Below are 15,417 nucleotides of genomic sequence, written 5' to 3'. Positions count from 1 at the left end.
CGAAGCAAATTTATGATGCTCTTATGTTTAAGTTTAGTTTAAACCTAGTGTTGCATGATAATTTTATTATTGTAATTTTATTTACGAGTATTTAGTTATTATGTTTAGGATTAAGTAACATGCCCCATATTGTATGTCCTAACAAGGTATCATGTACCTACTAAGTCTAAAAAATAAGATCTTAGTGTACTGATGAACATGATAAAGCAATGGATTAAATGAATAATGATTTCAATACGTTTGAGGGCACAAGTGGCACAACTAGATTCATAACTTAATTAAACATGATCTTCCCCAGGTCGTCGCGTGGAACTCGAAGGGAGCGTCGAACGTGGCGCCCGTGGAGGTGATCGGCTGGTCGGGCGAGGACAAGCCGCTGCTGGCGCCCACCAACTTCACGCTCGTGGAGGTGATCTCCGGCAACGAGGCGCTGCTCAGCTGGAACCCCGTGCCGCCCGACTCCGTGCGCGGCCACTTCAACGGGTACCGCATCCAGACCTGGACCGACGGCGAGGAGGACCAAGTGCGCGAGGTACCTAACATTCATACTCGATCATTTGTTTTCATGTCAAAACACAACTCTCATCCGTGTACGCGCCTTTAAGACAAGAGGCCAGCGTCGCACTTACAACCCCTATACAGAATGGAACAAAAATAGTGGACATCCGTTTAAGGGCATATGCGGTATCGTGTTCTGATTAGGAAAAAGTAGTAGATTTTTTACAGTACATATGGTGCTACATTCCCGCACGCGTGCAGGAATGAGCACTTTCCGTTCATATGTTGAAACTTTAAACAGCCATATGTACTGTAAAACGTTGTACGATACACGTGGAAATAGGTAATTCGCAACTCGTGTCGATTTAAAATCACCACTCGTTGCGAATTTCCTATTTTCTGTACTTGCATATGTAAATAAATTTTTTTTTGACGCAAAACAGTTTTGGCATTTGTCAAGTCGTGCAAGTCGACCAAACCATGGAGGGCTTGGCCGACTTGCATGACTTGCCCCATAGTTTTTTTTCTTCTACTTATTCTCAATCAGAACGCGGTACCGAATATGCCTTTCTAACGGATCGCCACTATTTTTATTACACCTTGTATGGTATTCATGAGTGACAGTAATTGACTTATCTGTTCATTTATGGAGTAAAATGTACATTAAAAAAAAATATTTAAACTGTTTATCATTTAAAGGTCAAGGCCCAATCGGACGCCACCAAGGTCATGATCAACATCCTCAAGCCGCACAAGAAGAACAACGTCCGCATCATGGTGTACAACGGCTTCGACAACGGCCCGCCCAGCGACACGCTCAGCTTCGTCACGCCCGAGGGCAAGCCCGGCCCGGTCCGCTCCTTCAACGCCTACCCCATCGGCTCCTCCGCCATGCTGCTCACCTGGGACAAGCCCATGGAGGAGAACGGCGTGCTCACTGGCTACAAGGTCTACTACGCCAAGACTGTTGGCACGCAGGTGGGTCTAAAACGTTCGGCTCTCTGAACATTACAAATGTTAACGTTGTGGATACATTTTTGTATCATATAAGTTATAGCTTATGAGAAATAGAAGGTTTTAACATGCCTATTCGGATGAAGTAAGAAAATTAGGTTTACAGTACATATGGGGCTACTTTATAGCACTAGTGCGAGAAGTAGCATATTACGTTACTGTGTCGAACATTTAAAGGGCCATATGTACTGTAAAACGTTGTACGATACATGTGCGAATAGGTAATTCGCAACTCGTGTCGATTTAAAACACTCCCTTCGGTCGTGTTTTAATTTATCGCCACTCGTTTCGAATTTCCTATTTTTCGCACTTGTATCGTAATGTACTATTTTAAGTCCGTTTATCGAACGAGTGTGCCAAGCGAAGCGAAGTTCTTAGATTAAACATGAAACATACTTCTTTATTTATTAATTAGGTGTAAAGGTAGATAAGGCTATTAAGTTCTAGCATGAGCAGGATCTATCAAAGAATGATGGAGCTAGAAGGCTTAAAAGCGATTTGATGAGGGGTCTTGCTATAATGGTCAACTCGTTTGTAGTAGGGTATATCCGTACGTGGCCATACCGTAGGTACATAGGTAGGATAGGTGGACCGTTGTCTGGTCAATTGATTTTGGCAAATCGGGAGATCACAGTTGGGGACGAACTACTAGTTTTCTGAAGTTCACCGGAAACACCCATATCATAATTTTTTTTGGATCAGGTGGAGCCGTGGGTGGAGCGCAAGAACGTGATCGACAGCAAGTTCGACCGCGCCAAGCTGGCCGGGCTGCAGCCGGACACGAAGTATCGCATCGAGCTGCGCGCCATGACGAAGGCCGGCGAGGGCAAGGGCTACTTCGTGGAGCAGGCCACGCGCTCCGACCTGGTGGCCGTGCCCGACGCGCCGCGCTTCGAGGCGCACGTGGTGCCGCCGCCGCCCGAGCCGCTCGCGCAGCACAACCAGTCGCCCGCCGTGCACGTGCTCGTGCGCTGGCAGCCCGAGCTGGAGGGCCACCCCGGCACGCACTTCCAGGTACCCCATGCCCGACTAGGCATAACACTGAGGCCCAGTTGCGACCACGATTAAAACACTGATCGCCGCCTCCCAGCGTTGACTCATGACATTTTGAAAACGACATAATTTAACGAATGTTATAACGCTGACAGACTGTTTAGTGCGACTGACCCTAATTCGAACGACAGCGTCATACGATCGCATTTAGATATTATACTGTTACTAGCCGGTCACTCCATATTGCCTGTCTACTTCATAATGTATGTCCGTCAAAAATTAACTCTAGAAGTCGCCAGTATCATGCTGAGAAGAGAATATTATTTTGTTTGTATTTACGAATAATTATATTTATTCTCTTATGTCGTCATTATACTATAGGAATATACATTCCCTTTCAGGCCTCCTACAGATTGAAAGATCATCCACAGTGGGAGCAGTGGCCGATGGAGATGGACGACGACTACGTTATCCTCAAGGGGCTGGAGCCCAACAGGGTATACGACGTGAAGGTCACCGCCTACGACGGCGACTACTTTACCGACAGCGAGATCAAACAAGTCGACACCACTAATGGTGAGTTTACTATGAACGAATCACACTTAGAAAAGTTTATACGGATCTCAGTACCATTAAGGCTGAACTTAACTAAACTTTCTTAAATAAAATTTTGGAAAAAGGGACGCCGAATTAATTTTACTTATTTATGTCTAGATTAAATAAATAAATAAATATTATAGGACATTATTACACAAATTGACTAACTCCCACAGGAAGCTCAATAAGGCTTGTGTTGAAGGTACTTCGAAAACGATATATATAATATATAAATATTTATAAATACTTAAACACATAGAAAACACCCATGCTCATCACACGAATAAATGATTTGAACCCGGGACCATCAGCTTAGTAGGCAGGGTCACTACCCACTAGGCTAAACCGGTCGTCAAACATTGTGTTTAAGATTTGACGTTTTAGCATGCCTTGAGCCGCGCGGCACAACGCAAGACGCGGTGTAACGACATTCGTAACGAAGTGAAACATAAGATTGTTTGTCCTTAGACGGTCCGATCATAATGCTGGACAACAAGTCGGCGCAGGCCGGCTGGTTCATCGGCGTGATGCTGGCGCTGGCCTTCCTGCTGCTGGTGCTGGTGCTGGTGTGCGTGGCGCGGCGCAACCGCGGCGGCAAGTACGACGTGCACGACCGCGAGCTCGCCGCCGGCCGCCGCGACCATCCCGACACCGGCTTCCACGAGTACACGCATCCGTGAGTACCACTAACACTACTACTTACTACTACTACAAGTACGACGTGCACGACCGCGAGCTCGCCGCCGGCCGCCGCGACCATCCCGACACCGGCTTCCACGAGTACACGCATCCGTGAGTACCACTGACACTACTACTTACTACTACTACAAGTACGACGTGCACGACCGCGAGCTCGCCGCCGGCCGCCGCGACCATCCCGACACCGGCTTCCACGAGTACACGCATCCGTGAGTACCACTGACACTACTACTTACTACTACTACAAGTACGACGTGCACGACCGCGAGCTCGCCGCCGGCCGCCGCGACCATCCCGACACCGGCTTCCACGAGTACACGCATCCGTGAGTACCACTAACACTACTACTTACTACTACTACAAGTACGACGTGCACGACCGCGAGCTCGCCGCCGGCCGCCACGACCATCCCGACACCGGCTTCCACGAGTACACGCATCCGTGAGTACCACTGACACTACTACTTACTACTACTACAAGTACGACGTGCACGACCGCGAGCTCGCCGCCGGCCGCCGCGACCATCCCGACACCGGCTTCCACGAGTACACGCATCCGTGAGTACCACTGACACTACTACTTACTACTACTACAAGTACGACGTGCACGACCGCGAGCTCGCCGCCGGCCGCCGCGACCATCCCGACACCGGCTTCCACGAGTACACGCATCCGTGAGTACCACTGACACTACTACTTACTACTACTACAAGTACGACGTGCACGACCGCGAGCTCGCCGCCGGCCGCCGCGACCATCCCGACACCGGCTTCCACGAGTACACGCATCCGTGAGTACCACTGACACTACTACTTACTACTACTACAAGTACGACGTGCACGACCGCGAGCTCGCCGCCGGCCGCCGCGACCATCCCGACACCGGCTTCCACGAGTACACGCATCCGTGAGTACCACTGACACTACTACTTACTACTACTACAAGTACGACGTGCACGACCGCGAGCTCGCCGCCGGCCGCCGCGACCATCCCGACACCGGCTTCCACGAGTACACGCATCCGTGAGTACCACTGACACCGTATCCAGCCACCCATGGTGGCGAGCGTATCCCTCATGTTTACCGTGGCATTGTGAGCTGCTCTCTGCATGACGGCGCCAGACTACCGATGGAGTGAGACTCTTTAGTCAGTTTATTAGGATAGCAAAGCGGGCAATATGCCACGGCAACCGAGAAGCCGTCAGTACAGGCCGCCATTTGTCGTTCGATGAATGAACCAGACAAGCACCCGTACACAAAGAGATCCAAACGCGCAAATGGCATGGGATTGGGCATATCCTTAGGAAGCCTGACACCCACCTGAATTGGGTGTATTAGGGTTGGGAGGAGGTTACCCAAGCAGCCCAAGACTGGAGTCATTTGAAGAAAATGGTTCAAGCCCTACAACCCCAGTAGGGGGTAACAGGATGAAAAGAAGAAGAATGCTAATCAAAACTATATGACCAAAAAAATTGAGGATCTTTTCGCTGTAGACAATCGAAAGCCTCTTAGAAAATATTTAGCCCTTATTAGTCGAGTTCCTCACTAGTTGTTATTAGTTTTATTGACCTCGGCGCATGTTCGCAGACTGGACAACAAGTCGCGGCACTCCATGAGCAGCGGCAACAAGCCGGGCCCGGAGAGCGACACCGACTCCATGGCCGAGTATGGCGAAGGAGAAACTGGTGAGTCCGCTCATGCTTTACTGCTATCGTCATCGGTGACAAACATGACTGATTACACTTAAACCTTATCGCCACGAGATAAGGTCCACCAATAGTCAGTTAAGTTTGGTTGCTCTTAGATCCGTCGTTCGTTACCTTTCTTTTCATGAAAACGAACGATAACGAAGCTCAATAAAATTTTGCTTGTCCGTTTAATGAATTTATTTTGAGCTTGTCTGATAATTTGGGCATGTTAATGTTTGTTATGAATTTTAATTTGTTTTTTTTTTTTATAATTATAATTTTTTAAGGCTATTGGAAACTATACACGAAAAATTATACAAGGACCTTTTGATCAGAAAAATTGTCTACTAAAAAATCAAAGTAAAAAATACATAAACTAAAATAAATAAATATTATAGGACATTATTACACAAATTGACTAAGTCCCACAGTAAGCTCAATAAGGCTTGTGTTGAGAGTACTTAGACAACGATATATATAATATAAATATTTATAAATACATAGAAAACACCCATGACTCCGGAATGTAAAGTTCCAATAGTCTTCCTTTAGCATGTTGTTTTTATTTAGTTGGCAAGACATCTCCAGTAATAAATGTACATCTAATAAATAAACACTAGTTGAGAGTCATTTTGGCTCACTGATCCAAAGCAGTTGTATTTACCAGTGAACACCGTTTATAACGACGTCGAAGGGACCGATGGATTTTGGCCATTTTTGGTAGTCGCTGTAAACCAACATTTAATACTCATGTTGTACCAAGACAGGACCTCAAAATTTCGTCGTTATAAACGATTTTTACTATTATTACTGAACATGTCCTGCCGCGTGCCTTGTCGTGACGTGTGCTGACCGCCTCCGCTTGCAGCGGGCATGAACGAGGACGGCTCGTTCATCGGGCAGTACGGCCGCAAGCGCCGCCCGCACCCCTCCAGCCACGACTCCGCCAGCCAGGCCTTCGCTACGCTCGTCTAACACCCCCCCCCCCCACCTACCTACCATGTTCCACAATCCCCCCGAACCGACTATCTATAGTGTTTCGTTTTGACATTTGTGCCATGCACTTGCCGGCGCATGGGTGGCCTTTTATCTATTATTCGATATGTAGTCTATTATTCATAGTTACAGAGTCGATAATCCTTTGGACCTTCAAGATAGTTCTAACGAATATTTACTACTGTGTTTTGCGGCAAATCTAACAATTGCATTGCTTTCTGAAGTACATTGTTAATTGGATGACAAAAATAAAAATGTAACACTGCTAGCGAACGTATTCGCTATTTAAACATCTCCAATCGGTTCGGGCAATACCATCACAGCTCCTTGCTACGTTCTAGCTAGTTTTAAACGTAGTGCCATCATCACATCTCGAATTTATAACGGTCCGGTACCGATCAACCAATCGGCGTCGCTCGTCGATCTTCGCTCTGATTGGTCCGCTTGAGTGAAAAGCCCGCCAAAATCTCCGAATCTCCAGTGATATTATCTGTTCCATATTGATTAGGTTTATTTTTGAATTTTTTACTAAATGTTTAGGTATGCTCCGGGCGTTCAGGGTCTTTATTGTACTATTTTAGAAATAGTTTTAATAAAGGCTGCTTCACGATTCCGCAAGTATTAAGTTGTAAGCTTTTTGCACAGAATCTCCTCTATTTGTAGGCTAGGTTATGTAGTTTCAAGTACATTCTTAAGCTAGGTTGTAAAAATTGATATTACGGTTAATTTGAGTGAGATGGAGTGAAAATATTTTGTTAATTATATTTTCCTATACACGTTTGCTTTGTTTTATATTTTTGATTGCATTTATGATTTAGATTAGATAGGTCCTTTTCCGTCCTTACGTATTCCCTTCATTGTTTGCCCGCACGAGCACCAGAGTTCTTTTGTTATTTACGAGGTATGTTTTTTTTTTTGTTATGTGTATGATAATGCTGATTTGATTGCTTGTTTCTATTTGTTTTCTGTACTTTTAATTACCCTTTTTATTCAATTTACTTAATCTCGCTTTCAATACTTAATTTGTATGATCAATATGTATTTTAAGTGCACTGTTACCGTCGCATTATTCATTGTGACACCAGATTAGTGTCAGCGATATGTATACGAATGTTGGTATATCTGGAAATAGCTATTTGAAGGAAGGAAGCGTCGTACCGGGTATAATACAGGAATCGCCCGTTCCTACCCGATGACCACGAAACACACGTCGACGCCGACCGATATTCGGTTTCAATCGATGGCGGCCGGCATCCAGCGTGCGTTTCGGGGTCGACGCGGTATTTCTTGATCCGAAAGTCCTAAAATCGGAAACCAAATCGATTACCGAAGTCCACTATCTCTCTCACTCTCGCCATGGCACCTAAACGCGATTGCGAAACTTTACTCGACGGCCGTCAGTTCGGCAGTGGTCGCCGGACAGTATAATATGGTGGCGTGTGCACTGCAGGTCGCTTCACGGAGGACGGGTCGTTCATCGGGCAGTACGTGCCGGGCGCGCGCGCGCTGCCGCCCGCGCCGCTGTCGCCGCCCGAGCCCGCGGCGCGCGGCCCGCAGCCGCCCACCTACGTCTAGACACTACGTGTCCCTCGTGCCGGCATGCAGGGGCCTCCGACCTATGATGATGATGCAATTCTGTCTGACGCCCCACCTGCTGAAATGAAACCGATATAAGGAAGATGCGATTGTCGCCTGCGAGCGTGCGTCGTATCTTTGCTTATCACTACGTGCAGCTAGTCTTATTTGATATTAGCAAATCTATTATTGTACAGTCCCGGACTTTAATTGTTAAGCCATTTAGGGTACAAGCTAATTTGGTAGTCAATACTAACGGTATGAAACGTCCAATGTAAAGTAAACATTTACCCCCTTATTCTACTAAAGTTACGATGTCGCTAATAATCGTTTGTCCCTTTCCGACGTATTGGTATGATGGAAAGGGACAAACGATTATTAGCGGCATCGTAACTTTAGTACACATTTATGAATGAGGGGGTTAAAGTCCGTGACAGTAACAGAATCGACCAAAACGTTTTCGATTTTGAAATAATAGATTCGCTAGTCTCCTGTAAACTAAGGGATGTGAAGTACCAATCTGACGAGGTACACGAGTGTAAGCGTTCTGATTAAAAAAGAGACGTTAAGACATGTCTGTTTACCTTTTTTATTTGGAACGAAATATAGAGCCGGAGACGGTGCGAGGTGAACGTGGCATGTGCAAGCTCCTAGTGCCTTTTATCTCCTGGACTGTTTTGAAGGGAGGCCGTGACGCTTGCACCGTCTCCAGCCGCGACAACTCTAATATCTTTAGACGTAAATATCTATTGGGTGTTAGTGATTCGTTTCTAAAAATCAAACTTAACGTTGACTAAGAGCAATGTTCTCACTACATATTGACTAAACTCACACTCGATATAGAATCTCGATACGAAACTCGAACGCTCTCATGAAGTAGCCAATTGACTATTTTAAGTATATTTACGTCGGTGTGACGTGTTTTTTTTCTAAAGCTATACTGCCACTAATTGGATGTAAGCACAAGCTGCGTGATGTATGGTTTAACCTCAGGCTTATAGTGAATACCACAATCCTCATTGATACAAATTGCGAAGCTAAATTATTCTGAACCCTAAACTTTGTCAAAAACTATTAATGTTCCGCCTAAACCTCATAATTACCAATATTTTTGTCTATTTCGTTTTAGAACTCCTCAATATTCACTCTAAGCCTGAGGCATTTTAGTTAAAATTTATTAGCTCTAGGGCCAAGTTAGTATAAGCTGAAACTGATGCCTACTTTGGGCCCGTCGGTGTCAGTAGTGATGGCTATTAGCGGGAATTAGGTTTTTATGAAGCAGTTTCATTCCGCCATCGACATGCTATAGTATTTCGACGTGGACACTTTAATCTTGATATGGTTTGTAAACAAATCTTTATTATACATTAGGGTTGCCTCATCAGATATGAGTAATGCTTAGCTTTAGATGTTGCCAATTAATTTTGTAAACTTTACTACTTTCAAGCTAAGCCAACGTGCAGACTTGTCAATTGATATTACTCCTTAAAGTGTCACGTCCCATCGATTTATCGGTATTCATTGTGCGTCTGTGATTCAACAGATTAGTTTATTTATGAGACTGATTTTAAGTAATAAACCTTTTTTATAATAGTCGTCATAATCTGGCACACTTTTAATAATCGGCTTGTAGGCGATGTTTTGGCTCGATATCAATTACAGTGAATTAGTTAGGTCGCGGGGTGATATAGAGAGAAGCTATTTTTGTCACAGAAAATAGGGTAATCGATAAAAAATAGCTCTGGGCACCGGTGGTCACTGCTGGCGGGCTTACGGTCTGCGGAAATGTCTACAGGCTACAGTATTGTCAATCAATGTACAAAATAGAGATGCAGACTGCAAGTCCCATATTTCCTTGTTGCATTATTTTTTATACCATATTCATGTTCCTTCTAGGTCTATTTTTAAAATTGTTCAGGTGCGTAAAATAAAATCTAAGATGGAGATTAATCACTTACGCGTCAACCATCGGTTGAAAAATCCAAGCGAGTTAAGGATCTTCCCACACCTGACGTGGAATCGGCAATAGCCGATAGAAAGAAAGCTTTATGTCTACGTAATAAGAGCGAAAAAGACGTCGCTGCGTCGTCAGGCGTCGGCCGAGCCTTTATATCATTCTGCTTTTGCCGATTCCGCGTCGATAGCTGTGGGCAGACTTTAAAATAAGGGTAGGAATAATCCAGAGGAATGTATTGCTCTTATCAAACCATATATCTATCCTACTCAGCCGATAGTTGGTTTGTAAGACGAAGTGTAACGTTTCGGACCACAAAGATGCATATTTTGGGATTATACTATGACAGTTCAGTAGCGTCTCGACAAAAACCTATTTTCTACTTTCTAACAGAGCTATCTATATACTTCCTTCATATTTGTACGGCTAGGCTTGCTGCGTACAGACGTGTTTACCCGTTTATTTGGAATATCTTTGTGTATGAGCTCTTATTGCGTTCACTCGCAAATGCCCGTTACGTAAAATATTTCGGGTTCTGAGTGGCTCTGGTTGTGTCAAAATCCCGGTTGTTATCGTACAACACGTACCCTTCCTTATGGTATTGTATGATCAAACCTCATCAAGAAAACACAATTGAAGAGAGTAGGTACGAGTTGGGTGATATTTGTGTATCTTTATAAAAAGTTACATAATTTTTGGTTAGTTTTAGAAACAAAAAGGCAGCTTTTTAGTTATAATAAGGTAGGTCGTATGTATACGCAATGATAGTAATTTCAAACAAATACGTAATGGTTAGACACGGATGTACCGGCTTTTACATTGCAATTTGGAAAGGCAAATTTATGGAACGTAATTCTATGAGTATATAAAATCGCTGGCGCGAGAAAGCAATACGACGCACTGACTATTGATTAACTTGTATGTTATAATTTACAGCATACCGACATCACATGCTTATAAAAATAGTAAACTAAATAAAATCTGTAAAGCTTCGGTTTTGATAACTGGCAGGTTAAGCGGTGGTCAGTGAGTCGTTGATACGGTAAATGATATATTTTAATATGTGTGTATGTGGATAAAGTGAGATATTTTTGTACGCAATCAGCTTGGCCACCGGCGGGTGTTGGTACTGTTGGTGCTTCGGTCGAGGCGTCGTGGGTAGCGTAGTCCGGGCGTAGTACACCAGGGCGCACCAGTCAACACCGACGATGCAAATCCATGTTTATTTACTCGGTTATAAGGTTGCTATTTGAATATGCAGCACGACCTTCTCAAAAATCTTAACGTCAATCTTGTTTTAAACTGTTACGTGTGTATTTAAAACTTTTGAGTTGGGATGATCAAGTCAGGTTTTTACATTTGGACGGAATTGCGATCATTTATTCTCGACCGTAAGATTTATGAATACCTTTTCAAACCCGATCTTGATGTTGCGTGTTGACTGGTGAGCTGAATTCCTTTTTTGAATAATTCAAAGTTGATCATATACCTGTTCGTGTAACTAGATGTACATATTATATCACTAGAGTCGAGTGTCGGAAGACCAAACGTTTTGACACAAGAGAATCTCTGTATGTATTAAGGCTTATTTGGTATTTGTTCGCACCACAAGTTATCCCAAGTTAATGTTTCTCTGTCCGGTCGCTACGAGTCGAGAGGAGGAATTTCACGCTCATGAACGTGAAGTGCAGTATGATGCTTCAGACAATGTCTGTCGTATTTGCCAGTAATTCTCTGGTGCAGAAACACCAGGTGGCGTTGGCTGGCTGTCAATTGTGTCATGTTGGGCACTAGGCTTCGCTCCGCGCGGCCGGCGCTCGATTGTATCGTGTTAGATGTAAGGCTAGGTCTCGTGTTAACTAATGTTAGGCAGACATTGCGTTCGCTTGTCGCATCTGTACTCTGTCATATTTATTATTTGCATTACACTCAAATATTATCGAGCACGCAGCGCGATACAATGTCGGACGAGATGTCGCTAAGCACGACAATTTGACCGACATCGTAATTGCATATTTATTATTAGTTTATATAATCTGTGTTATAGTTTCTTCTTCGCCTGAAAGGTGTCGGGTCCTATGTAATACATTCCACGCGGTAAAACCATGTTGATTTTCAGATGTCTCTTTATTTATGTTTTCTTGCGGCGGCCGTCAGATGAGATCTGTCACGTTTCTAAAACTTAAGACTGTGTCGTGTGCAATGGAAAACATCGTATTATTATTTGATGTATTTTATTTATTTATTTACCATCCCTGTATAGCACGATGTAACATGAATGCAATCTCGATCGTTCTCATTTAGAGCTTACTGTAACTATTGGTACCTTGAACATTGCATTATATTTATATTTGAAGGCACTGTTATCATAACCCCTTTAAGTTGTTTGTTAAGAAGTCTTTATCATGTCTATTGTCTAGTAAGATTTTAATATATATTAATATTAATTAATAGTAAGAGAGCCTTGTTCGATTCGCGTCTGTTTTGTCGCTTTTTATACCGCGCTGTTGATGATTGTAATTCTTTGCCTTAATAAATATTTGTTACTCAAAATGACAATTTGAAGACGTTGATTGTTAAGGAACCCACCAAATTTACGGTGATCTTGTCACTGCCTTGTATCCAAAATTGTTTTAAATGGGGGAGCGAACTCACTGTATCGTCGCTACTAGCGTGATTTATCACAGAGCCGTTGGCTTGTCACTTCACCCATTATGGTCATGAGCTGTAGCACCGTATATGTTAGTTCCTTCCCCTGTTCCCGTGTGTTCATATATATTCTTCCTCAAAATTACACTTGCCCTAGTGTATGTGATCAATGCAAGTACATGAGCACAAGTTTGCATTTATTTACCAGCAGCATTTTGCTGTTCACGACATATTTATAATCAAAAACTCAATTACGTACCTAATCCTAGAATGTAGATTGGATTTTGTATCATTGAGCTATTACGGTCAAATTTAATTCAGTGTAGAAAATTTCTTATTATGTAGATAGTTTATTTGACCATGTGTATAACGCTAGATTTAAATTTGTAACGAAACAAATCAGTTGAACTTATAAATCGCTTCCGGGCTGAAATGTTATCGAATGTACTAAGCAGCTTTATTCTAGCAGTAAATAAATATGTAATCCGTTGAATGGATAATACTGGTAGATTGTAATTGTTGTGTGACCGTCATGTTATGTACGTATGTGTACCTCACTGTCTAGAAACGGTATACATTTTGTAACTGACATCTAACGTGTGTGGTATTTACTCTCTTATATTGCTAGAGACTATATATTATAAAACACTAATTATTATGATTTATCTGGCCATACTGGTCAGGTGAGGTCACGCATATTTTCTAATCTATGACAGTGTGGTACATGATGTACAAAAAGACGTAAAATTTAGCCCTCTGACGCGGACACTATTAGCGTCCTAATTTCTCACAGTCTCGGAGTTGACGCACTAGTAAATTCGTACTTATCAAACATTCGAAGTAGCAAGGCAGCGCAGCGCAACTGACATTGTCGCACTAATATAGAAAAGTGATAGAGAGAGATGACTACGCTACGCTACGGAGCGTTAACGATTAGAATGTTGGCTACGCGGGTTGATATCACAACATAAGACTCGCTAATTAAGAACGTATATACAGAGGACTACATTTTACGTCTTATGAAATTTGTAATGCTGAGCATGTTTCATAAAAGGTTTGATTTAATGACTTAGATGTTAGGTTGCGTTTACTGTAACTATAATTGAACTAAAATCATGACAATTCGAATTTTTTGTATTTCAATTGATGACAAACTGACCTCGTGCATTCACGATAATAATTTACAGTTTAGTTGTGCATTAAGTAACGGTAATTTATTTAGAAACGATGAATATTTTTTTATGTTGCATAGAAAATAAATTTTAAGAAATTATGAATTGTTTTTCCTTTCACTTTCCTGTTACATACTTTTTAGTAGCTGTTTTGAACTTAAGACAGACAGAGGAAGCTATTTTCTATTTTTTGGTTAATGCCTAATTGCGTTAGGGTCAATCGATCGACCATCGATCGATTGGTGTGATCCAGTAGAAAATATCAATCGCCCTCGACTTTTCCATTCTACCACCGATCGATTTAACACTTGGTTTAGTTAGATCAAGTCTGGCTTGTATCATTAGAACAATTTTTTGCTTTGACAATGACAACCAACATCTTTGTATCAACCTAGATATACTAAGTAAGACTTTCTGTAGGTATATACATAATACACATATCAACTACTTGGTCTCTTTAAATCTCGGAATGAAGTAGCCGACCGCACCCTGGATAATGGTAATCGAGCAAGGTTTTCACAGAGGTATAGGTATTCACTATAAACATTTTGTTTATAAAACGGTTTTGGAAACAGAAATCCACGTGTTTCTGAAACACACAGTTGCGGTAAACACTAGTGTTTATTGCCAAGTTCATCGTATCTCAAACCGCCCACACTATGTGAGCTGAAACATTGTTTCTGTAAACATCTGCATAGTGTTTCAGAAACTGCTAGTGTAACTCAAAGATTGTCTACAGTGAGTAGGCGGATTTAATCGTAGTAATGAAATAATCAGTGATCATTGATCACTGCAGTCGCACCTACAGCTTGAGATAAAATAACTAACCACCCGCGCTGCACCAGGCACTTGAACTGTCTCTATATAAAAAAAATCGTGTTGAAAGATAACTTCGTTAACCTCGTAAAGCCCACCATACATTTTTTTTTTTTTCTTTCTCTGATGTGTGTTAAAATCGTTAAATATCAAAAAGTGGCGCCATCTTACCGGGCACAACCTAAAGGTTATGGCGCCACCGCTCGAAACGATGTCGACAATTCGACATACCTTTGGCCTATGATTTATTAGATGGCGCCACTTATTGATATTTAACACATATCAGTGAAAGAATAAGGATCAAAGTCAAATGGCGTTCTAAAATCATGTGTCGAATGATGGCAGCAAATTTACTGTGGCTACAAAGTTTTCTTTGACAATACACCTCTATTTCAAAGTCTCTTTGCTTTCGGGAACCTTCGTTTCGTGTTCAAAATGGCTTTATTGACCGAGCGTTAGCAAAGGTCTCCGTTTCAGTTTATGCAAAAATGCTTTCGTGATGTTCTCAACCGATTTTTGTGAGCAGGTTTGATGAATAAATAGAATCTTTTTATCGATTCTTTTCGGATTTTTTTCAAAATGGCGAAGCCATACATTTATTCAGTTTTAAGTTATGAATAAATATCATTTATTTTCAGGCAACTAAGGCTAAACTAACAGTCAGACAAAGATAAGTTGGCAGCGATTTTCACAGCCCAGACAGTGCAAGGGCTATTTTAAACATCATACTTCTATGAAATTATTTATTTAACACTTGCACAGGCTGGG

At 42.5% G+C, this 15,417-nt stretch overlaps 1 protein-coding gene across 3 annotated transcripts in view; it reads left to right on the top strand.

Annotated features, from left to right (window-relative positions):
- The window catches only part of LOC133519268 (neuroglian), a 53,621-nt gene extending 39,687 nt beyond the window's left edge, over positions 1 to 13,934 (top strand). The window contains exons 13-20 of one of the 3 annotated variants that reach the window (XM_061853279.1): positions 299 to 532; positions 1,198 to 1,476; positions 2,215 to 2,526; positions 2,907 to 3,081; positions 3,571 to 3,778; positions 5,387 to 5,484; positions 6,356 to 6,412; positions 7,928 to 13,934. In XM_061853279.1, coding sequence (XP_061709263.1) covers positions 299 to 532; positions 1,198 to 1,476; positions 2,215 to 2,526; positions 2,907 to 3,081; positions 3,571 to 3,778; positions 5,387 to 5,484; positions 6,356 to 6,412; positions 7,928 to 8,058 — 1,494 coding nt within the window. In that variant the 3' untranslated portion in view covers positions 8,059 to 13,934. Of the gene's footprint in view, positions 1 to 298; positions 533 to 1,197; positions 1,477 to 2,214; positions 2,527 to 2,906; positions 3,082 to 3,570; positions 3,779 to 5,386; positions 5,485 to 6,355; positions 7,263 to 7,927 lie in introns of those variants that run through there. The other 2 variants (XM_061853277.1, XM_061853278.1) reach the window with 2 other exon arrangements.
- Positions 13,935 to 15,417: the final 1,483 nt, after the last annotated feature.

This window comes from Cydia pomonella, chromosome 6 (genome assembly GCF_033807575.1).
Source record: "Cydia pomonella isolate Wapato2018A chromosome 6, ilCydPomo1, whole genome shotgun sequence".
Classification (NCBI taxonomy): domain Eukaryota; kingdom Metazoa; phylum Arthropoda; class Insecta; order Lepidoptera; family Tortricidae; genus Cydia; species Cydia pomonella.
This window is presented reverse-complemented; position numbering and strand designations above follow the sequence as displayed.